The 22,882-nt window shown below is 41.8% G+C and overlaps 2 protein-coding genes across 5 annotated transcripts; one reads left to right on the top strand and one right to left on the bottom strand.

Annotated features, from left to right (window-relative positions):
- Positions 1–8,246: 8,246 nt before the first annotated feature.
- Positions 8,247–14,201, top strand: tecra (trans-2,3-enoyl-CoA reductase a). Its single transcript, XM_012839740.3, has 12 exons — positions 8,247–8,567; positions 8,895–9,094; positions 9,710–9,761; positions 9,860–9,904; positions 10,082–10,185; positions 11,375–11,490; positions 11,722–11,827; positions 13,027–13,099; positions 13,207–13,250; positions 13,353–13,410; positions 13,592–13,680; positions 13,994–14,201. Exons 2-12 carry the CDS (start codon positions 8,930–8,932, stop codon positions 14,165–14,167), a joined length of 1,026 nt encoding a protein of 341 aa, XP_012695194.1. The 5' UTR covers positions 8,247–8,567; positions 8,895–8,929; the 3' UTR covers positions 14,168–14,201.
- Positions 14,202–15,275: 1,074 nt separating this feature from the next.
- Positions 15,276–21,067, bottom strand: samd1a (sterile alpha motif domain containing 1a). Of its 4 annotated transcripts, none has more exons than XM_031576259.2 (7): positions 19,860–21,067; positions 17,577–17,874; positions 17,312–17,451; positions 17,117–17,177; positions 16,913–17,003; positions 16,483–16,597; positions 15,276–16,240 (listed from the first exon to the last, which is right to left on the bottom strand). In XM_031576259.2, the coding sequence occupies exons 1-7, from the start codon at positions 20,283–20,285 to the stop codon at positions 16,094–16,096; spliced, it is 1,278 nt and encodes a 425-aa protein (XP_031432119.1). In that variant the 5' UTR covers positions 20,286–21,067; the 3' UTR covers positions 15,276–16,093. The 4 variants fall into 4 exon arrangements, with proteins under 4 accessions (XP_031432119.1, XP_031432131.1, XP_031432137.1 ...); XM_031576271.2 differs by lacking the exon at positions 19,860–21,067 and adding an exon at positions 19,501–19,769; XM_031576277.2 differs by lacking the exon at positions 19,860–21,067 and adding an exon at positions 19,372–19,459.
- Between the last annotated feature and the right edge of the window lie 1,815 nt (positions 21,068–22,882).

The following is a 22,882-nucleotide window of genomic DNA, read 5'->3' on the forward strand; positions in this document are numbered from 1 at the left end:
CGCGAGGGTCTGCTAGGGTCAGACTGACGTAATTTTCGTCATCAGAGGTAGTGTGGACGTCCGTGTGCCCTCCAATTTGTTGTATAAGGGCACCTATAAAGGGGAGGTTCTAAATGTGAAAAGGCTTAACGTGGCTTAATCAATTATGACCAATTTTCTCACTAAACACTTACACCTGTCAATTTTTTTCCCTGTGAAATTCTATGAGAATGTAGGTTTGTTATTGCTATAGGGTTGTCAAAACACTTGGAATTATTTGTAGGCTTATACATTACCTTGTTTTTGTGTTTGAGATGATGAATTCCAGGAATTCAGAAATGGAAATACCTTAAGGTAATTTGTAAAATATGTCTAACCATAATTGTAAGAACAAATTGTTATCTAAATGTACCATATATCAAAAACAAAAAATGTGCATTTGACTGAGGCCAAGCAAAGTTTAGGTGCTGTTTTTTTGGTGACAAAAATTCACAAACTAGCAAGATTTGATCAGTGTATTAGTTGTTGGTGGCTGACGTTACCTAAGTTAGTTAGCTATAGTTTTAGACAAACTTCATTGAAATGGTCTATCTGTTGTATCCCATTAATGTGTGGTGACCATCACACTGCCAAGGCTTGTTTACTTCGTCGCTTCACATCAATGGCAAATCTGTATGGAGTTAGAATAGCTTCAAACTTCACAAATAAATGTCATGTGATAAACAAATGTTATTTGTGATTCACAAATAAATGTCACGCCATCCAGAAACTTAAACGCTGTTACATTCATTTACATGCACTAATGAACATGCATTTACAACCCCAAATCAGAAAAAGTTGGGATAGTATAGTTCAATTCAATTAAAACTGAACAGTGATCTTTGACCTGTATTACATTGAAAACAATAAAACAGCACATTATTTGATGTTTCACCTCATGAATTTGATTGTTTTTTCAAAATAAACACTTAATTCAATTTCAATTCTTCCACACCCTCTTCGGCAGCCATGCCTTTGTAATGTGTGCAGAATGTGGTTTTGCATCTTCTTGTTGAAATATGCATGAGCATTCCTGGAAAAGATGTATTGAAGGCAGCATATGTTGCTCCAAAATCTCTATGTACATTTCTGCATTAATGGTGCCACGACAGAAGTGCAAGTTACCTCTGGACTTGTTGCTGGTAACAGTCTGGATGGTCCTTTACTTCTTTGGTCCGGAGCACACGGCATCCATTTCTTCCAAAAAAGGCCTGAAATACAGATTTGTCTGACCACAAATGTCTGACCACACGTTTCCACTGTGTGATGGTCCATCCCAGATGCCTCCAAGCCCAGAGAAGTTGATGCTGCTTCTGGACACGGTTAACATAAGGCTTCCTTTTGGCAGAGTAAAGTTTTAACTGGCATTTGTGGATGTAACTACGTACTGTAGTGCTTGACAACGGTTTGCCAAAGTGATCCTGATCCCATGTGGTTATATTGCTTATAGATGAATGACGGTTCTTGATGCAGTGTCGTCTGAAGGATCGGCGATCAAGGTTATCCAGCTTAGGCCTGCGCTGATGGAGATAATTTGCAAACACTGTTATTTACTTAAGAATGTATGAATCATGTGCTTATGAAATGGCTTTTCTGTGTGTGTGTGTAACTTAGAATATTAGGTGCCACTTAGTCTGCATATATACAAAGAGCATGTTTAGACCAGAAGTGATAAGAAGGGTCGAACTGTGCTTCTTCCGACCTTGCAAAACTTTATGCCCTTTATGCACTAAAATTCCTCCAGATTCCTTGAATCTTTTAATTATGTTACTCTCCATAGAAATACCCAAATCCCTTCTTTGAGAAACAGTGGGCCTCATTCTCGAACATTTTATGAAGTTTCTTCTGAAATGTTTCTTAAGGACCTCGGAAAAACAACGTAAGAGAAAGACATCTGCCGGATTCATGAACGCCTGAAAATGTGTTCTTACGCAGAAGAAGTGTTCTGAGCTGTGCTCCCCCGGAAGAGGTTTCTTAAATTGAAAGCGCGTTCTCGTGCACCTGGATTTGCATACATACACGCCCTGCCAGCTCCTTATAAGGGCACGCAACAGCAGTGACGTGTGCAGTCAGAATCGACCGAATCCACGCGAAAGCGAGTGGTGTCAAAGCGGAAAGCGAGCACCGGTCGAGTAAACGCAGATCTAACTTCACCGGTGCAGAGGTGGAGGTACTGTTGCAGGATGTAGATGTGCCATTCTATTCCACTATGGCTATATCAACGCGATTGAGTTCAGTGCTTATTTATTTATTCACTTACATTTGCAGTGTTCTTGTAGTGCTTTTATTTATTTTAGGACATCATAGAATCGTAGAATCATGACTATATATGTGAAAAGTAATTTTTAATGATACAATTATCGTATTTATTATTATTATAATTATTTTAATCCGAGGATGTCTGTAGAGTTGATGTGAACGCAATCACAGACGATTTCTCAAAAATTGAGGAATCGCATTTGTAAAAACTGGCCGATTTGCGACTGCTATTTCGTGTTCTGAAAGTCTTCTGATGTTCAGAACAAATCCCAGATGAGAAAACTTTCATGAATGCCAAATGTTTTCCTAAATCCACCGGAAGTGGAGTTCAGAAGAAATTCCTTCTTAAATTCTTCTTAACTGCGTTCGAGAATGAGGCCCATTGTTTTTAAACATTTCAATAATTTTCTCACGCATTTATTGGCAAATTGGCGATCCTCTGCCCCCTTTGCTCCTAAAGGACTAGGCCTTTCCTGGATGCTGCTTTTGTACCAAATCATGATTACAACCACCTGTTGACATCACCTGTTTCAAATCACATCATTATTTAATTATTCTACCTCATTAATACCCCTAAATTGCCCCGTCCCAACTTATTTTGGAATGTGTTGCAAGCCTGACGCTGGACTCACACGTACGGGTTGGAATGCGTTGATCCAACGGATGGCGGAGGAGGAGTCTGGCGCATGGGGTTGTGTTGATAACGGAGACGTTATAGTGAGATTGACAGGTCAACGAACCAATCACGCCACGAGCAAGCTGTTTACCTTGTGAGTAGTAGCATGCTTACATTAGATAGGTGGCTCAGACACCTCGCAAATCCTATCAGACGTATTTTTCAGTTACAATAACGGGGTTTTTACATTGTACAGTGTGTATTTCTCTGTAACTTTAAAAAAAAAAAGTCAAACAAACAACTTTTAGGTACAAATACAACCATCTACGGAGTTTGGTCCGCCATCTTTTTTATTTTGAGCTTCGCGCTCTTTAGACGTGAGCATAAACGCGATCTGATTGGCTAGCACCTGTGCTGTCAGTTATGTATGAAAAGCAATTTGATTGGCTGACGCATGCAATGCATGCGTTTTTTATTTTTTTTATTTTCCATACCGTCCCAACTATTTCCAAGTTGGGTTTGTACAAAGCGTTCACTATTTTTGAACATCCCTGCATTTATTTGTGGATTTCTTAAACTTCCCTGACATGGCTTGATTCACAAATGCATTTTTTTCAAAAGGCAATTCTCTGCAGCCTATTAGATGTCTCTTATGATCACATTAATGTAAATTTGAAGGCATGACCTGAATGTGACCACATTGCATCATATGATTACATCAGCACAATGTCCAGTTATGTGAACTACTACACCATAATGAACACATGCATACACAAAGTACAGAGCTGTGGTGAGGTCCAAAAGTCTGAGACTGCTGGGTGACTGCTTTATCTGAATGATTTCATTATTTGAGCTATGTAACAAATCTAAAACAGTTATTCTTCCATCCATCCAGTAGTTTTCAACATGCACTGGAAAACAGGCCGATTTCACAGTAAAATAAAAGTTTGTATCTACTTTTAACTAAAAGTTAAGACATGCCCTTTGTGAAATGATTGAATGATGATTGATTGAATGTTGACTGATACTACTGCAGTTTGCTGGCTAATTGTTAAAAGCAAGTGATAGGTGAAAATTCACCCTAGTTACCTCAGGACTCCGGAGCTGCATATAAGTATATTTATTAGACAAACAACAATGGCAATCGGGCTCACTCCCAGCACAAGGCTGAAAGTGAAGCCATGATAAACACATCGCACAAGGTTTATATAGACCGAAGTTGAGCGTTCAGCAGAGATAACCACGTGGTGGATTTCTGATGTCCGAGGCAAGGATGGAAGTTTTGCAAGGTCGGAAGAAGCACAGTTCGACCCTTCTTATCACTTCTGGTCTAAACATGCTCTTGTACATATGCAGACTAAGTGGCACCTAATATTCTAAGTTACACACACACACAGAAAAGCCATTTCATAAGCACATGATTCATACATTCTTAAGTAATTAACAGTGTTTGCAAATTATCTCCATCAATCCCTCCTTTTATCCGTTTCAATGGATAATTCAAAATCACAATCAAAATCAAAATCATCTTTCGTCAATTATCAATTTCAATGGATAACCTCAAAATCATCACTCTGAGCTTCAGCACATGGATTTTCAGAACAGAGATCATTACTGAGCATCACTCCATATCATCATAAGTCATTTAGTTAAAATGTCGTCATATTTCTCCTCACACATTTGTATACTTTGCATTTGTAGGCCAACATAGTGGATGTCGACTGTGTGTGTGTCATTAGCTCGCCAAGGCTTCAGAACACATTCAAACAAGGCCTCTTTGCTGTGTCCTTGAAGGCCCTGTTCCCCATCAGGCATCCTGCAGATCACATCGGCTGTTGAATATTACTGGGCAGGAAAATGTAAACAGTCTCTTTGTGGAAAGTGTGTTGGGCAGTCTGTTTCCCCCACCACAGATGATCTTTGGCCAGGCCCCATTGCGGATATTTGACCAAGACCGGTGCCTGTTGTGATCAATATGCTAACAGTGTCAAAATGTAGGGCAGTACAGTTATTATCAAAAGTTCCACACATTGTTTCATTTGTCCCTTGTAACTCCCCATGACTTCACAGAGATAGGACCGCCCCGCCCTCCCAGTATCCACTAGGCTCTTTTACCCCACTGGACAGTGTAGTTTTCTTCACAAGGTTTGAGACGAAAAATTGCCTAACGCAAAGAATCCCCTTTGTAGCTGGACTTCTGTCACAGTGGCCCGGCCTTGGAAAACTGTAGAGGAAGACAGCTCCTATTCTCTGTCTCTTTCTTTCTTACTCGTTTACAATTTGTTAGATGTATCCAGGTGGCTCTCTCCGCTATTTTGTTTTGCAGTTCAAAGTGCTTTACATAAAATCAATAAAAGCAAGCAGCAAGAGCAGTACATGGAGTAAAATAAAATGATCAACATCATATCAGAACCTGATGTTCCGATAGGCTTCTTGGATTACTAAAATCATGATAAAAGGAATACAAATAATTAAAGTAATAAAACCCTTCTGCATGGTCTTAAGCTCAGTTGGAACCATAGTGCTGCTTCATAGATTCCACCTTACCCTGTTAAATATTTTCCCTAGCTATGTTTCCCCGCCCAGAGGCCACCCTTCCTTCTATACCCTTCCCTCAGAGGCCTTCTTGTCTTCTTCCACCGAACGCGCTTCGGGGCTTCGGGAGAGACACTAGCTCTCCTTTACAGGCTTAAGGAAGGTGACTGCGCCCAGGGTACTAGAACATTCGTTAGGGAAATATCTCTGAGAATAACATGTGATATATTGAAGCCTCAATATGGTTTCCGACAGTGCCATGGTACCCTTAAAACAGTTTTACAAAGAAATAGTAAAAATAGTGCAAGTTAAAATTAATAAAATGCTTTGGTAAAGCATAAAGTTAGTCTCAACCCCAAAAAAACTATACTAGCGTGCACGCACAACACACAAACAATATACTCACAAACAGCTTGGAGTCCAACCCCTATAGTCTAATTCAATTCCTTCACTCTCGGCTCTCGGCTCTCCTCGCTGGCAGGTCCTGGCCTCCTTCCAATTCAAGTTGGAGGTCTTTAGAAAAACGGAGTCTCATAGAAATATTTTCCCTAGCTATGTTTCTGTGCCCAGAGGCCACCCTTCCTTCTATACCCTTCCTTCAGAGGCCTTCTCGTCTTCTTCCACCGAACGCGCTTCAGGGCTTCGGGAGAGACACTAGCTCTCTTTTACATTTACATTTAGTCATTTGGCAGACGCTTTTATCCAAAGCGACTTACAATGTATACACATTTTACATTTACACTGATGGCACACTGCACATCAGGAGCAATTAGGGGTTCAGTGTCTTGCTCAAGGACGCTTCGACAGGGAATCGAACTAGCAACCTTCTGATTACTAGACGACTTCTCTACCTACTGTACCACTGTCTCCCCATCTTTTACAGGCTTAAGGAAGTACCTGTGACTCCTCCGTACGGTTCAGATCCTGATGATTAGCCCAGCGTGGAGAGTCGATGAGGTTGTTGGAATCCCGGACACGAGCCCCCAAATATGATAGGTGAAAATTCACCCTAGTTACCTCAGGACTCCGGAGCTGCATATAAGTATATTTATTAGACAAACAACAATGGCAATCGGGCTCACTCCCAGCACAAGGCTGAAAGTGAAGCCATGATAAACACATCGCACAAGGTTTATATAGACCGAAGTTGAGCGTTCAGCAGAGATAACCACGTGGTGGATTTCTGATGTCCGAGGCAAGGATGGAAGTTTTGCAAGGTCGGAAGAAGCACAGTTTGACCCTTCTTATCACTTCTGGTCTAAACATGCTCTTGTACATATGCAGACTAAGTGGCACCTAATATTCTAAGTTACACACACACACAGAAAAGCCATTTCATAAGCACATGATTCATACATTATTAAGTAATTAACAGTGTTTGCAAATTATCTCCATCAGCAAGCCTGTTATATTATAAAATAAACATCTATTGCCTTGAGTATTTCTGTCTAACGTGTTTTATTTGACTGTGTAGGTTACCGGTATTTTGACATTACCCTTGATAATCCAGATTATGCCACATTATCATATACATTAAACTGGTAAGAGAAGGTGTGACTTTCAACATAGAGAAAATGTTTATTTTGTATTGTGTTTTAACATGAACTAGCATATGGTTTAAAGGTACTGGGTGAAATAAACCTATCTGTCTGGATTCAATTAATCCACATTTAGTCATTTAGCAGACGCTTTTATCCAAAGCGACTTACATATGTGCGACTTACACATGTATACACATTTTACATTTACACTGATGGCACACTGCACATCAGGAGCAATTAGGGGTTCAGTGTCTTGCTCAAGGACGCTTCGACAGGGAATCGAACTAGCAACCTTCTGATTACTAAACGACTTCTCTACCACTGTACCACTGTCGCCTTGTTGGTCCAATTTGTCCAGCGATTTGCTTAAACTAGAAATGTTAACCCATTTGGATGGAATAGGTTGACCCAGCATTGGGTTGGTCCTAATTACTCAGCGGCTTGATTAAAATAGCAACCTATTTTGCTGTGTTAGTCCAATGGTCCAGCTGCTATATTTCGGGAAAGCAGCCTGCTTGAGATTGCAGGTCAGATGATTGGCCTTCTTTCAAATAATCGTAGTTCAACCATGTACCAGTCACCACTGAAACTTTAATTCCTCTTTGTGTTATCAGTTGTATGCAGATGTCTGTTATGGTGTAGTCCACATAACTGGACACAGCACAGATGTAAGGCGGTGTGGTCACATCCATTCATGCTCTCGAATTTACGTGCATGTGATTGGCTGAAATAGCAAAAGACATCTGATAGGCTGCAGAATGTCCTTTTGAAAAATAAAGCATTTGTCAATCAAGCCATGTCAGGAAAGTGTAAAAAATCCACAAATAAATGCAGGGATGTTCACAACTGGCCAGTGGTTTGTAAATGCACGTTCGTTAGTCTGTAAATAAATGTAAAACGTTTGAAACAATAATAATAATAACGACAATAATTTGTAAATCGTGTGAAATTTAGTTGTGAATCACAACATACATTTGTGAATTTTGAAAATATTCAAACCAGCTTTTTAAATGCTTCTCTTGGCAAATGTATTTGCAATTCATTAGATTATTGTTTAATCGTAATGGTTGATCCACTGATTGATCTACCCTACTTTGTTTAAATCCCACAGGTACACCCAAATATTTCAGGCTACGCAACTGTTTTAATGGGAAAACATTGATGTTGATCTACTCAATTGCTTATGTTTGTGAAGCTGCGTTCTTGTGAGGTTTATCAATATGTTTTCGATCAAGGTATTTGTTTGTGGGAGGTCGCGAGCGCAGTGTTCCATTTGCCGATTTGGAATGTGGGCGGCTTCCTCTTTATCCCACGGACACGCGGTGGTCGTCTGGGCCGTCCTCTGAGGACTCAAGCAGTGGGTAGAGGACGGCTGACCGGCAACGCTGATCTTTCAGCCGTTGCTGCTGTTGAGCAGGCTTGAGTTGGGCAAGGTCACCATACTACAGCATGACAAATTTGTCCAGTTATATTTAGCCTTGTTGCCTAAACGACGCGCCGTGGATTATGCCCTGGGTCTCTCGGGTTTCGTCTTGAAGAGGCTGGCGGGGGTGCTTGTGAGGCGGGTGACTTGTAGCAGGCTCCTCAGGTGTTTGAAGGTGGGTGGCGTTCTTGCTGTTCTCTATCGTACACTCTTTCTCTTTGCTCTCTCGTGCTTTCTCTCTGTCTCTTTCTCACTCTTTGGGGGTCTCTTAACTCTTCCTCTTGCCCCACCACCCCTCTTCAGTCGTGTGAAGCTGGACGCTTTTGTGGACGTTAAAGATAAAGAGCCGTTTAGAACAGGTGTTAGGGCTTTCAACTGCTGTCTGAATGTAAATGACAGCTGACAGGTGTTTTTTTTTTTTTTTTTAAACATAGACAAGAAAGTAGACGGGCATTTCATTTCTCCACACTTCCAGAAAGAGTTGATCTTTGTTTCTGTGCAGTTGGAAGCCACTGAGGGCAGTGGTCTGAGGGCACCATGGATGCCCTGGCACTAGAGGCGAAGGGCAAGGATGATGCTTCAGCTGCCCCTGCTGCCACTACCAAAAGACCAAAGCAACCGAAAAAAGCTAAAAGAATCGTTTACTTTGAGTTGGAAATATTGCATGCAAAGACAAAGGAAAAACTACTTCTCCTGGACAAGGTAAGTGTGTGATTGTGTGTATGTGTATCTGCACACATTTATGAATGTATGGGTTTGTGAAATACATTAAATTCTCAAAGCACAAACAGGTCAAAAAGACCATTGATCTGTAATGTACATGATTTAACTCCAAACACTATAAAAGCAAACATTAGCAGTGTTTATTATATATACTAATATACTAATAATATCTAAAATGACATGAGACTTGCTCCTCTATCAGAATAGGCCATCTGTCATGTGCGGGTAGCGGGTTTCACAGCCAGTGACATACTTATCCGTTACTGCAGTTACATGTAGACATTATCCGGCTGGTTCTTTGAGGTCATGTTGCATTTGGAAGGCGAGAATACCCGCTGAGCTCACAGGAATCTCCTGAGCCAGCCATGAGTTTGCGGTCTTCGCTGGGCTCGACAGCCAAGCCACTGCGGGAATGTGTTTGGCAACCATGTGCATATGTATACTGTATGAATATACTTTATATTCAAATGATAATGACTTAAAGGCTGCAATGGTACATTCCTGTGAGGTATTCACAGAAATCATGTTTACCAAAGACCGTATCGAAAAGATTTCTGACATTGTTTTTAAAGATATGTTGTTGTTTACATCAAGGTGGAGCCAACGGCAACCATTCTGGATATAAAGTCCATGTTCCATAAATCAAGTAAGAAAGATAAATACGGTATTACATTACTCCTCTGAAAGGCATCTTTTTGAACCATGCTGTAGTCATCATCTATATAATTTCTTGGTTTTTCACAGATCCACAGTGGTATCCTGCCAGGCAGTCATTATGCTTAGACCCAAGTAAGTAGATTGTGGGTCTTCATGTCAACCTGTGAAATCACAGAACACCTCCTTTTCTGCCACAGATATTTGTTAGGCAGAACTAGAATCTTCTTGTGGCAGATCGGCTGTGCAGATGAGTTTTATTTAGAGCTGTTGTCATGAGGAATGGGAAATTGATGAAGACTCATTCTCTAGAGGGAAGGTCACTCAAAGATGAAGACATCCTTCAGACCCTTCCTGTTGGAACCACAGCCACATTCTACTTCAGGGACCTGGGAGCTCAGCTCAGCTGGGGAACAGTGAGTTTTGCAACACCACCTTAGTCACATGTGACCGCTACACGACACCCATCCAGAATCACTGCATGCACATGCATTCTTAAACAGGATCTCTCTTTTTTTTGAGGTGACACAGATCTCTGTGCCATTCATAGACACACAACAGTAACAGTAGAACATGCTCTCCCCCCCCCCCCCCCACAATCTGTTTTGGTTCTCCTCTCTCTCTCACACGCGCACACCCAAACAGACACACACACACATGCACATTTCAAACACTCAAAACACACCCACACCACTTTGAAGACATGCTGACAGACAAGTTCACCATCCTCTTGTTCAGTTTTCTCTCACTTCTCTGGCAGCATATCCACTTGCCTGGAACATGTAATCTCTCCAGTGTCATATCCCCTCAGGTGTTTATCCCTCTGCCCTCCTATTCACCTTCTGCTAGAAGCCTCTGCATGCAGTTCACACTCAGCTAGCCATGATGCTAGCGTCAAGCATAGTATAGTTTTTTCTTGCTAGCTAACTGCTAATGAATATGACAATTAAGTCCCCTGGAGTCCATCAGTTTTCAGTAGCCTTTAGTCACCACATTGTCACTGTTTAGAATGTTGGTTTGAAGAAGTTCAGCAATGCATTTCAATTTAGATATATCGTTTTAGTAGAATACCCAGTACAGCAGGTATAGAAGTGGACTCATTTAAAATATGTGGAAGAAATGTATATTCCCTCTTATAAACAGTAGCTGAATACATGTGATCTCTTAATGCACTAAAGTACCCTATAGTTTATCAGGGTTCTTTTGTAATATTTACTTTCACTATATGTCAAGGTAAAATCTTTAATGAATCCCTTTTGGTGTCATTTAGGAGACATACATCATTTGTAGTTATTTAAAGTTGAAAAAACGCACACATTATATGAATGGATGGTCTTTCATGTTGAATCCGTTCAACCTGAGGATGGCACACATCTATATTGGCTGCTTGAATTTGAGCTGTTGGACATGTTATGATAACAACAGTTGGTTTACACCAGGTGTCAGAGGCTTCTCACCAAAAGCAAGAGCATTTAGCACACACTAGGAAAGTATGAATTACAGACAAACAAGTACTCCTAGTACTCATGTTAAGTCAGATTTTTTTCTGTAGGTTCTCTACAACTGCCTTTTTTCATTCACCCTCTATTTTTATTAATTATCTAGGTGTTTCTGGCAGAGTGTGTTGGACCCCTCATCATTTACCTGATGTTTTACTTCAGACTCCCTTTCATCTATGCTTCTAGATATGACTTCACCACCCCCAAAAACTGGGTTGTACAGTAAGTATGCTGTTGACTGGTGTCACTTTACCCGTATTGTGTACCAATACCGTCGTCCCATTGTGTATCCTTATGCGGGTTTATTAAATTAGTCAGATTGTTGCTTTAAAACCCTCATGTGATGACTCCTGGTATTTTCTTACAGTTGTTTGAAGTGGACGTTTACAGTGTGATTTATATAGCATGCCCATGGTCAAGCCTTCATCACCCAGCTTGCATCTCTCATTGCAGCCTTGCCTGCATATGCCACTGCTTCCACTATGGCAAAAGGATCCTTGAGACCATGTTCGTGCACCGATTCTCCTCCGGCACCATGCCTCTCCGCAACATATTCAAGGTGGGAGGAAATGCTGATGGCATGCTTTCTTGGTTCATCACACATTACTCATTTGCACCAGCTTTCTCAGGTCGGTACAGCATGGCGATGGACCAACCAACACAAAGTCCCAGTGGGTAGCCATTTTGACAGTATTGACCACATGTTGATGAAACTGTTAGTAAAAAGAGCTTCTTTCCTCATTCCTGGAACTGATTTGTTATTTTACCACACTGTTGTACTAATTGAGTTCTTCAATCATAGTTACAAGTCACAGTTAATCTTAATAGATTTTGGTAATAGATATTGGTTTAAGAAAAAAGCTTGGCCAGAATTCTGCTGTGATGGAGTTGTCTAATGAGCCTCCGTGGAAAATGCTGTAGGCTTTGGAAAAGGTGACCCCCGAATATCATACTGTGGTTGACTGCACTGACAGACGCGGGGCTCTAATGACCACAGCATGTGGTTCACTTCCCAGTCAGACACCACAGAAACACACTGAGTGCATATGACATGCCATATGACATTCGAGAAATCCCAGCTGACATGTGTTTGATCATGTCATGCCATGTCAAAGCATTAGTGAAATCTTGGCAGAATCTTTGATGAACTAAAACTGTGTCTCTAAGTTTATGGAAACCCAAGAATACATCTACATATAAATATCACCTCAGATTTACAGCATTTTATGATGAATACAGTTGATTGACCAAGGGCTGATTGATCAACACTGAGGTAATGATTCTGCCCACGTAGAGTAGTTTGTACCTGGCAAGAGCTGAGTAAAGTCATTTTTGCTACGATGAAACATTTTTGAAACTGCTGCCTTATCAAGTTCTGGTTTAAATATAGCTCGGAGAGCAGCTGGAAGTTTTCATAGAGCGGCAGCAGTTATAGACTCTGGCAGCATGGCTGTGACTTCACCTGTGACTAAGAAGTAAACAGCTCCCCTGTCATAATCTATACCATAATATGCAAACATACCTGATACATGGCTGGGGATGAATTTACTTGATTAAAGCACCATCTTTTGTCATTAAGTACTACTGAGGCAAACTAAGCTCCGTGCTCATTGAATGGAGTTGTAACTCTAAATCAACATTTTTATTTGAGAGGAATGTATCGGTATCGGTATAATCATATATCTAAAGGCCTTGTGTTTGTGTTCATTTTAAGAAATGCCAACAACAGAAACAGCAGCCATGATCTTTCCCTTTCAGAACTGTTCCTATTACTGGTTCTTTGCAGCATGGATGGCTTACTACATTAACCATCCACTTTACACTCCACCAAGTAAGATATACTCTTTTTTCTCATTTTTAGCGCACTTTACATTTTTTTTTAAAAGTACTTATATTTGAATATCTGTATCACCTCTGTAAATGTGTGCGTATTTTCAGCATATGGGGAGCAGCAAGTCAAAACTGCTGTTATGATATTTCTGGTAAATATCAGTTGTTGTGCTGTAGCTAATAAATACTTTATATTGCTCTTTCTGGGTTGCAAATTGTTAATAACAATAGATATAACGAATTTATATCCACAGTTTTGTCAGTTAGGAAGCTTCTCCATCCATATTGCCTTACGCAACCTTAAGCAACCTGGTGAGTTAATGAGACAAGCATGGCGTGCTTTTCCCCAGCATACCCACACCTTCTAATTCACTGTCAGTAACTGTTAAAATTGGTATGATTGATGCTTGGTATGATATGCACACATCTCCAGCCATTTGCTATTTAATGTATATACAGTTGAAGCATTCTAAAGCAACTTCTGTTATCACAGGCTCGAAGGTGAAGAAGATCCCTTATCCATCTAAGAATCCTTTCACGTGGATCTTTTGGGTTGTCTCTTGTCCGAATTACACTTACGAGGTAAAGGACGTTGGCATGCCATGTGAAGTACTGTGTGTACATGTGTCTGTACAGTTGACCACCGGGTGTTGAGTGCTGCTGCCTCCCACTGGCCAGATAGATGTATTGCTTGGAGTAATGGGCCTGACATAATCTCTTGCAAAGCACAGCTCTGCCTTCGGCTTGCTAGAGGGCATCCTCGTCCGAGAAATCTCTCTGCCAGCCTCACGACATTCCTTCCAAAAAACATCACATAATTAAAGTCTTAATGGTGGAGAAGACCTTAGCACCAGAATAACTTACTGCTCGTTTGTGTGCGTTTCCCCCACTCCAGTGTGGCACCTGGGTCGGCTTCGCAGTGATGACCCAGTGTCTGCCCGTGGCCGCCTTCACCATCGTGGGCTTCATCCAGATGACAGTGTGGGCAAGATGCAAGCATCGCAGCTACCTGAAGGAGTTTCGTGACTACCCCACCCTGCGCTCTTCCATCCTGCCCTTCATTCTGTAGCCCACGACAGACCCGGGGGGGGGGGGGGGGGGGGGGGGGGGAGGTACCGCCAACACTCTTGTCTGCTCATATGAGAAGACATTTGCCACAGCATCTAGTGAACTTCAGTTTAGACTCCAAGCAACAAAATGCTCAAGATGGGCGTTGGAGTGAATTACTGGATGAAGAAAGTAATTATTTAATAACTTTGCTCATGTTAAATAAATCCATTTGTAGCCTGTAACTCTTGGTGTTTACTATGAATGTTGAATGTGTTAAAAGAAACTGTATGTTATCAATTACACTTTTCAATATTTTATGCAAAACTTAACACCATACGCTTAACCACTGGGACTGCTACGTCTGCACAAAAAACCTGTCTGCCTTTATCTAGCTGGATTACAATAATTCAATTCCAGATAGTATAATCTCAATTTGCACAAATCTAGTTGTTAGATTTCATTATAAAATCTTGACGCCAAAGTTCTTCGCTCTCTTCTTTCAAAGTTAAGTCTTTCTCTACAGATATGAGGTTACTGATAATTATGACTGAAATCAAGTAGTCTAGTCAAAGTCTTCCAGATAATACTTACATTGTAAAACAGGTAATTTCTGCTATTTCGGTTATTGCACTGCATCAGAACCCTCATCCAATTGAAAAAATGCCAAACGACAAACAATGTGATCTGACTTTTGCCCCCTGTTGCATTTTTCCCCCCGATAAATGTAAAGAAAAAAACCCCAAAAACTACATAATCGCTAAACATGGATTTCGCTATGGTTTGAATGACACCAAACCTCTCCTGCCCCTCCTTTCCACCATTTGATTTCAGCTGATTGTCTTTGGTGTCTAAGGTCACAAGTTCACTCCAAATCCAATTTTCTCTCCACTAATTTACCGTTAAATGTTGTAGTCACTGATGAGACGCACAAGGGTCTTATCTGAGCTACAACAACACTTGTCCACCAGGGGTTCCGACAGGCCATTAAACTGGAAGAATGTAAAATGGACATATTGACACTAAAATAGACATTTCAACGGTATCTGGAAATTTAAGGCTTTGATAACACGGCTTTAAATAAACTTGATGTAGTAATCATGTGGAAATTCCTTGTTTGCCACATGTTATGTTGTTGATATAAAATGATGATTTATTCGAAGTCTCTTCATTGCTTCATATGAAATGTCCCCACCAGGTGGCTTGAAAACCTTAACTGTAGGTCAGTGACTTGAAAGAATAAGTCAAAAAGACAATAAATCCTTGAAAATGTCATACATCATACATATATATGTTACACAGAAATATGCTATTCGTCCCCCTTTTTATTTTTTGTTTCACATGCATCGAATGCACAAAAAAGTACCTTCAAATAAAAACGGAAACCTGTGTAAAATCAAGTCATGTCTGACTTAGCAGTACATAAAGATTAAAATGCTATTGTTATGCAACACCGGCATCTTATATACATAGAGCATATATCTATATATATATATGAGCTAGTGGTCAAAATGAATGCTCCGCCAAGACAATGGCAGTGTCTGTACCGCGTCGCCATTACCTTGCTAACTCTATATACACTATATACATTAACCATATATTATATGGAATCGACAAAACAAGGTCTCCACTCACGTGCAAAAGTAAAAGCTGTACAGAGGTCACTCCCAGAGATAGGGGAGGGGAGACTGAAACATCCGCACAGAATGGTCTGTGCTCCGTCAGTTCTGAAGGTGAAGGATGAGAACCTAAGCTCTGGTTGACATGATTTAAAGTGTCTCAGCTTGATGACATCATTCCAGTGGTAACCGTTCTGACTCACTCAGACTCATTATGGCTAGCTTGCTTGCGTACCTGAGAATGAGTGAGCGAGTGGATGGGTGAGAGAGAGAGTTTTGCAAGTTGCCGTGCAGATGCCTAAGAGGAGGGTGCGCGGCGATGCCACCCATCATCCGAGGTCGCTGTCCTGGAAGACCCTCCTCTGTAGCATCTTCACATGCCGCTCGTAAATCTTCAAGGCGGGCCCAAGCCTGATGGACAGGCCCGTCAACACATCACTGCGCTGCATCAGGAGAAGAGCTCGGCCATCAATTTCCTGTTCAGGTCAAAATTGTATCAGTGTAAATAACTAAATGTCTTCACCTCACGTAGATTAATGTCGAGAGTGGTCATTATTATTTTTTGTTTGTTATTTATCTCCAGTATAGCTAAAGATATCAAGGGATGCGCTTTAACACTTCATTTTAAAATGGTGAGTCTGTTGCAAAGGACTGTGATTGTGTGTGTAGCTCCCCCTAGTGGTGAGAGCAAAGAGGACAGCGTAGGGATACACAGCACCTGTGTTCGGAACGCCAGTGCCTGTTCAGGGAACCCTGCTGTGGTGAAGTAACCGGTGACATCTGCCACAGTCCACTGCATTGGATCTGGACCAATCTCCCCCGGCCCCTCCGACCTGAACACACAGGAATACAAATGGACAGGCATGAGACATACTGCTGGGGCCACATAGTAATAGTGGCATCATTTACTCAGGATGTTGGCATCTGCTTTCCAACAAAGCTTGGACATAACTCTTGCATTCTTACATTCTTTCAAACGGATAGGAAGAGTGTAAATCCAATACACAACATCTCAATGTGTGTGTATTTGTGAGAGTGTGAATGCATCTGTGTGCATGTGTATTAACCTTCAAACATAAAAAAGGAGTGGAAGATGAAAAGACTGTTTTTTATATGATAAACATAGATAGACCTACAGAAACACTTACACTTCTCTGCTCTTCTCTGAATCTTTGATGGCAGCATCTTGTTCCAGAGTGGAGGTCACAGTCACCTTCATCCCCTTTTTACTCTCCTTACCTGCAACAGACAGTGAGGACAAGACCATCAATCACTGCAAAACAGCAAATAAAAACCCCCCACAAGGTCATCATCTCATCACACTAGGTGATAAAACCGGGCCCTCAACTCACCATTCTCTGAGCCATAGGAACACGTGTGGGAATGTCCTTTAGAAACCTGCATTGCCTCATCCTGCAGAAAGATGAACAATAAAGTGAGTTTGCAACAAGAATGCGCTGAAATCAACACACACACACACACACACACACATATATATATATATATATATACACACACACACACACACAATGATCAAGTGGACTGACCAGTGTAGTGCTGCACTTTGACCCAAGCTGATCCGGTGTGGCGGCACTCTCTACTGCTCTCATCCCTTCCTCTCTCTTCAGGGCGCACCTCTGAACCGACGGGCAGACCGCAAGAGGCTGGCTCCCTAGCTCTAACACGCCTGTCACACACACACACACACACACACACACACACACAAATATATTTAGTTTCACTCCATAGCATTCTTAGCACACCTTTCTTCCACAAGTTTCCATTACAGACAAGCTTCTGAAGGATTATTACCTGTCTCTCCAAGTGTTCCGGTAGGTATGGGCTCTGCGTGATAAGCATTGCCCTCACAACCCTCACGCTTCAGTGTGGCCAGACTGGAAGAACATTTGCCCAAGCTGGGCCTGTCTGAAGGCCAGTGGCCATTGCATGAAGAGCTCTGGGTGTGGGGAAGAGAGCTGTGTTGGGCATAGACACCTGAGCCATCTCCATGCCTAGAGCGGGGCACAGGGCTCCCACACTCAGCCTGTGTGTTGACTGTGCCATCCTGTGCCACTCCATTATTCAGGTCTACCGTCATGGACACACTTTCCTGTGAGACAGAAACTGATGTGACGCTGGGCAACACTTTATACACCCATATATTCAAGTAAGAGAGAATGGATATACAACTACCACATATTGAAGCCTACTCTTGAATAAAAACGGAAGAGAAAAAAAAAACATTTGTTAGGAACAATAATGTTGTAGGACATTATCTCTGGTTTTTAAGGAAAAGAGCACTCAGGTTTACAATCATAGATTCGTGTTGATGCCCGAAGCATCTCGATGGCATCGTTGTTTTTATATACGAGACACGCTGCCCACCCACTAGTAAGAATAAAGCCCATGGTCAGTACATTGTCCCATCTGAATGGGCAATAGCCCATTTCTAATTCAATGAATGCACTGCAATATAAAACCCCGTTGCAGCCTCATGCTCGCGTTTTCGAGGTAACCTTGTTGCTTTTCGTCTGAAAGGAACTGTCTATGAAAGACAGGCAAGTCGTGTCTTTATGAAATGAAAGCGTTAGGTAGCCTGTAAACTGCGCCATATCAACAAACGCATTAACACTGACCTTTGCCTGAGTGGATAGCGGGCATACAGAGTGGGATAGCCCATTATCATCATCTGCTTCCACGCGAATGCGGAGATCAATCACTAATGTTGAAGAGCGCAGATAACTGCTTGAAACAAGTGTAAATGGTTCAGACGCACAAAGGAAATCGTTTTTAGACGATAGTAAGAAGTATGTGCAGAGACACTACTGGCATGTCGACTTGCTACGTTGGACAGTCTCGACAACGTTGCGAGTTTTCAGGCCTGGCTAATGTTCGTGTGTCTTCAGAACTACAGTGTGCTTTTCAGGGGGGCTCCGTTTTTGGAGCTAACCGCCGTTTCGTGTTCTAGAGTCTATAACAGACTAAACGTGTGGGAAACATCGTTTTTTCACTCAAGTGTGTGTTTCTGACGAGACATGAAACGCGAGCCGTGTCTCGCCATACGTATGCCCGTGTGTAACTAGCTGAGGCGCGCGAGTGCGAGCGCTAACTCCACAAAGCCCGCCCCGCACCTCACTGAAGCGCTTGCGACTGAGAACACGCAAAACAGACAACTAGCCTTCAGCTCGTCCTGTCGATAATCACCAAATACACCAACAGAGAACGAGTGTTCTTGCTTTAGAGTGTTGAACAAAATATGAGCCCAATCAGACAAATGCATCCGGATGTGTTCAAGTTTCCGTTATTTTTAAAGCTTTGTTAGTTGCCCTCGCTTCGATTACCTATTTCGATCAGGGGGAAAAAAACAAAAACGCAGTGCCGACGTGCAATCAAAATGCTAGCTAGCTAGCTACCTTTTCCATTGCATCTGTCTCAGGTCGTGAGTTCTTCGGTAACTGCACCGACGACTTCGTTCCCACTTCCGAGACGGGGAGGCTACTCTTACATTTTGCCCGACGAAGCAGATCCAGGCAGGCTATCTCTGTGCCCGGATTCACTTTGTTTTGGCTAAGGGTCATCTCTCCCTGCGACAGACGCTCTTTCATACCTATACACCCCTCATCTTAGAGCCTTGAAGTGCTTGACCTTTGAATGTATCGTCCTCACGGCTCGACGTTCAGAGCTGAATGAACCAGTCGATCACCTAACGTACATCCAAGCTGTTTTGGTGACTTACGCTTTGGCCTCATGTCGTTGCAGTGCTTAGTTTGGACTCGGCTCTATCAGTTTGTACTGGTTCTTTATACTCGTTCTCTTGGCGCACGTTAAAGTTTTATGCTTTTTGGTCGTATTACAGTTTCTACTTAAGCGCAAACTTGGCTCACGAAACACTTGCGTTGTTCACGCTGACAGGAGAGCGCCTTCCATTGTTGGCGTTATTACCCCGGTCATGAGAGGTAGTGCCGCTCCCCGTCTGCGGCAGTTTGTCTGTGGGTGCACTTGCTTAAACCACTAACCCCAACTGAACATCTAAACTCACTTTGGCAAATACACGTGTCATCATACAAATTATTGTTTTCAGAAAACTAAACTCACAGTTGTATCTTCGCCAATCTCGATGGAATCTGCCGTTGTGTCAAGCGTAGAGTCATGAAACTGGCTGCCATGCATTACTTCCATATCCCCCATCTCATCCTCCGTGGGACCGAGGGCACTGTCGTCGTTGCTCGAGTCTGGGAGCGCTGGTTGTTTTACCACTGATCTATTTGTCACCTGACCCAATTTTTTTCGATTTCTTTGTACCCTAGCAGCATTTCGGTAAGAAACTGAGCCTTTGTAGTTAACTTTAAGAACCGTTTGTTCTTCTATCAGTTTCTCCAGTTCTTTGCAGGTTCGATCGGGCTCGGACCCGTGTCGTCTTCGTACCATCCTACAAATTCTTTCAAGATCTGGTCTAGCTTTTCTTGACCGTAAAGAGTCTATCGTCTCAAGTATCCAGTCGCGATAGCTTGGTTCAGACATTTCTTCCCAAACAGGTTCGTCGGATTCTTTGAGTCTTGCCGATGTGACGCTACTTCTCCAAGCCGCGGTCGCGGTCCGAGCCCAGTTGAGACTCGAGAGAACGGAAACCTCACTGTACGCGTGCGTTGCTCACTTTGTGCGCTTAAGGTGGACTGCCCGAAATGGAATGTGCCGCCAGGGGAGCAATTTAAGGGCGTACTGACTTAGACTGGCGTCCTTTTGCATTCGCGCGCTCTCCCCAGAATGCGCCTCATCTGCTATTCATTATCAGCGTCGATTAATGAAAAGCTAGTCAACTACCCACCCCTCTCTGTCGAACATCCACGAGTAACAGGCCCATCGTCTAACAAAATGCACCCATGTAGTTGTAATTTTAACAAGTAAAACTTTATTGGAATGATACATGTTGTAAAATATTACTTTTTTTTTTTTTTTTTTTAAACATACTCCATGTGTGCTAAGGGTATCTGTCAAGTTCTCCAGAAGGTAAAATAATTAAGACTGATAAAGGCAGAGATATACAGTATTGTTCCCCGAAAAAAGGTACAACAGACTACACCATCACCATACCTGCATCGGGAGGAGAGATTCCTGTTATTTATACATTTAGAAAAAAAAAAGACAAAAAAAAAAATCAACATTTTTTCCTCCATGATTCATAAAGCGAAATGTCTGTAGCCTACGAAGTGCGCAAGGGAACGTGGATGCATACAAAAGCAAACGTAAGCATGAACTGGTGAGCACAACAGAGCAAAACGGTGGTACTGGGGAAACAGGGAAAAGGGAAATGTTGACAATCGACACCGTTCAAGAAGGGTTAAAAGAGCCAGAGAGGCTATTAAGTACTCGGTGTCATTCACATGTATATCATGAAGGTGACTGCTCCTTTACAAGCTTTTAAAGTTCTTCTATCTTTTTCTTTTATATATTTTTTTCTGAAGCATTGTGCTATCGTCCACACCCCAGAGACCAAAAAGTTTGAAATCGACCTCAGATGTCTGCACACACAGTGTAGGTGTCTTATAGAGCCACCAGGAGGCGCACAACCCCGTGGCACTTCAAACACTAGTAATGTGAACAACGTGAGTTCAGAGCATGCGGCCTGCACTAACACCAGGCCAGAACAAAGGTCCGGTGGACATCCATAGGTGACCTCCACTCCAATTATTTAGGAAGTGGTAAATAAAGGTGAAGAAAGAAACATGATGAGTGCCTTGCACATCTCTTCAGAAAGAGTGCAACTCCTTTTGCATTTTCTTCACAGATCTGAAAATCACTTTGGGATGATTTGTCACCACTATAACCACTAACCTGCAATGCAATATAGCATTAGACTGTGCAGGGACCCATCAAGAAATCTCAAACCCAGTATTTTTCCTCCTTCATACAGCATTTTAAACACATTTGTTACAAGACAAAATTCATCAGTTCTAGAGTCAATCAACCCAGTCCTTCCAAACAGAAAAGTAGCATTTGAAAGGTTTAATAAGTTGGCAAAAGACTATTAGATTTGTGAACATTCAGTAGAAATAATTTAAAACTACCCTAAATGTCATGACAAAACAATGTGTTAATGTTATTTGAGAAAAAAAAAAAAAAAAAAGCAACAAACACATGTCACCTGTGTACTGTCACACCTTGCAAAAGACTGACTCTGTATGGGCCAGAAATTATGACATGAGTCTGAAAAAAGTTCCCATTAACCAAGAAACCAAATGCAAAGTCTGGACATAAAGAAATCATTTTGTATTATTGCACAGGGTTCTAAAATCCAACCATATTGGTGATTAGGCAATAGATTGTCTTGCGTCCTGCAGTACACACAGGGTATCCTGTCCAAGAAGTACACTGGGCTGGCAAACTTTAAAATGACCCCCTTGCAAATATCGATTTCTGTACATTATAGGTAGATTTTTCATTAACAGATGGAATCATTAGCCACGCAAACACATTGGTTTCCAAAATGCACTTCCAGAAAAAAAGTCAGTAATGGACTTTAAGATGGACAGGTAATGTCAGAGGCTAGAAAGAAGTGTTATTTAAAAAGCTGCTTTAAAAGAAAAGCAAAAAAAAAAAAAAAAAAAAAAACTTTCACAGGTCGAGTAGCCCCAGATCTAACCTTTACAGATCACACTGAGCTCCTAGAAGGGGTGCAGGGGGGGGGGGGGGGGAGTAAACCTGGAGTGGAGTTTAAAAAAAATCCACACCTGGCATATAGAAACAAATCTACACACTCCCTAAGCTCCCCTCAAATATTTTGAAGAGGTGTACACACAATTTGAGGACACACACACCCACACACACCAACAACCTTCACCCCCCATTAAAAAAAAAAAAAAAAAAAAAAACCTAAATCAAGAACCCCGTGAAACCTGGCCCAAAACGGTTATTGAGAAGAACAAAAGAAAAACAAAAATTGTCACTTACCCTCCAACACTTTGCTTTTACAAGTGTTCTCTACAACAATGGCATGGACCATGCATGTGAAATACTTTGCTACTTTTATTCCTCTTTACGCCTTCCCATCACATTCATCGGCTTCTTAAATTACTTACTGAACATCTCGGCTCTCAACAATGCCGTCAGCATGTCATTTT

The sequence above is a fragment of the Clupea harengus genome, chromosome 1 (genome assembly GCF_900700415.2).
Source record: "Clupea harengus chromosome 1, Ch_v2.0.2, whole genome shotgun sequence".
NCBI classification, from domain to species: Eukaryota; Metazoa; Chordata; class Actinopteri; order Clupeiformes; family Clupeidae; genus Clupea; species Clupea harengus.

Excerpts from the sequence above, each read along its gene's own strand:
- tecra (XM_012839740.3), top strand. The coding sequence starts at position 8,930 with ATGGATGCCCTGGCACTAGAGGCGAAGGGCAAGGATGATGCTTCAGCT. Across the intron at positions 9,095-9,709 it reads AACTACTTCTCCTGGACAAG|GTGGAGCCAACGGCAACCAT; the intron begins GTAAGTGTGTGA and ends GTTTACATCAAG. Across the intron at positions 13,251-13,352 it reads CTGCTGTTATGATATTTCTG|TTTTGTCAGTTAGGAAGCTT; the intron begins GTAAATATCAGT and ends TTATATCCACAG.
- samd1a (XM_031576259.2), bottom strand. The coding sequence starts at position 20,285 with ATGTCTGAACCAAGCTATCGCGACTGGATACTTGAGACGATAGACTCT. Across the intron at positions 17,875-19,859 it reads AGATTGGCGAAGATACAACT|GAAAGTGTGTCCATGACGGT; the intron begins GTGAGTTTAGTT and ends TCTGTCTCACAG. Across the intron at positions 16,241-16,482 it reads CACTGGCGTTCCGAACACAG|GAAATTGATGGCCGAGCTCT; the intron begins GTGCTGTGTATC and ends TGACCTGAACAG.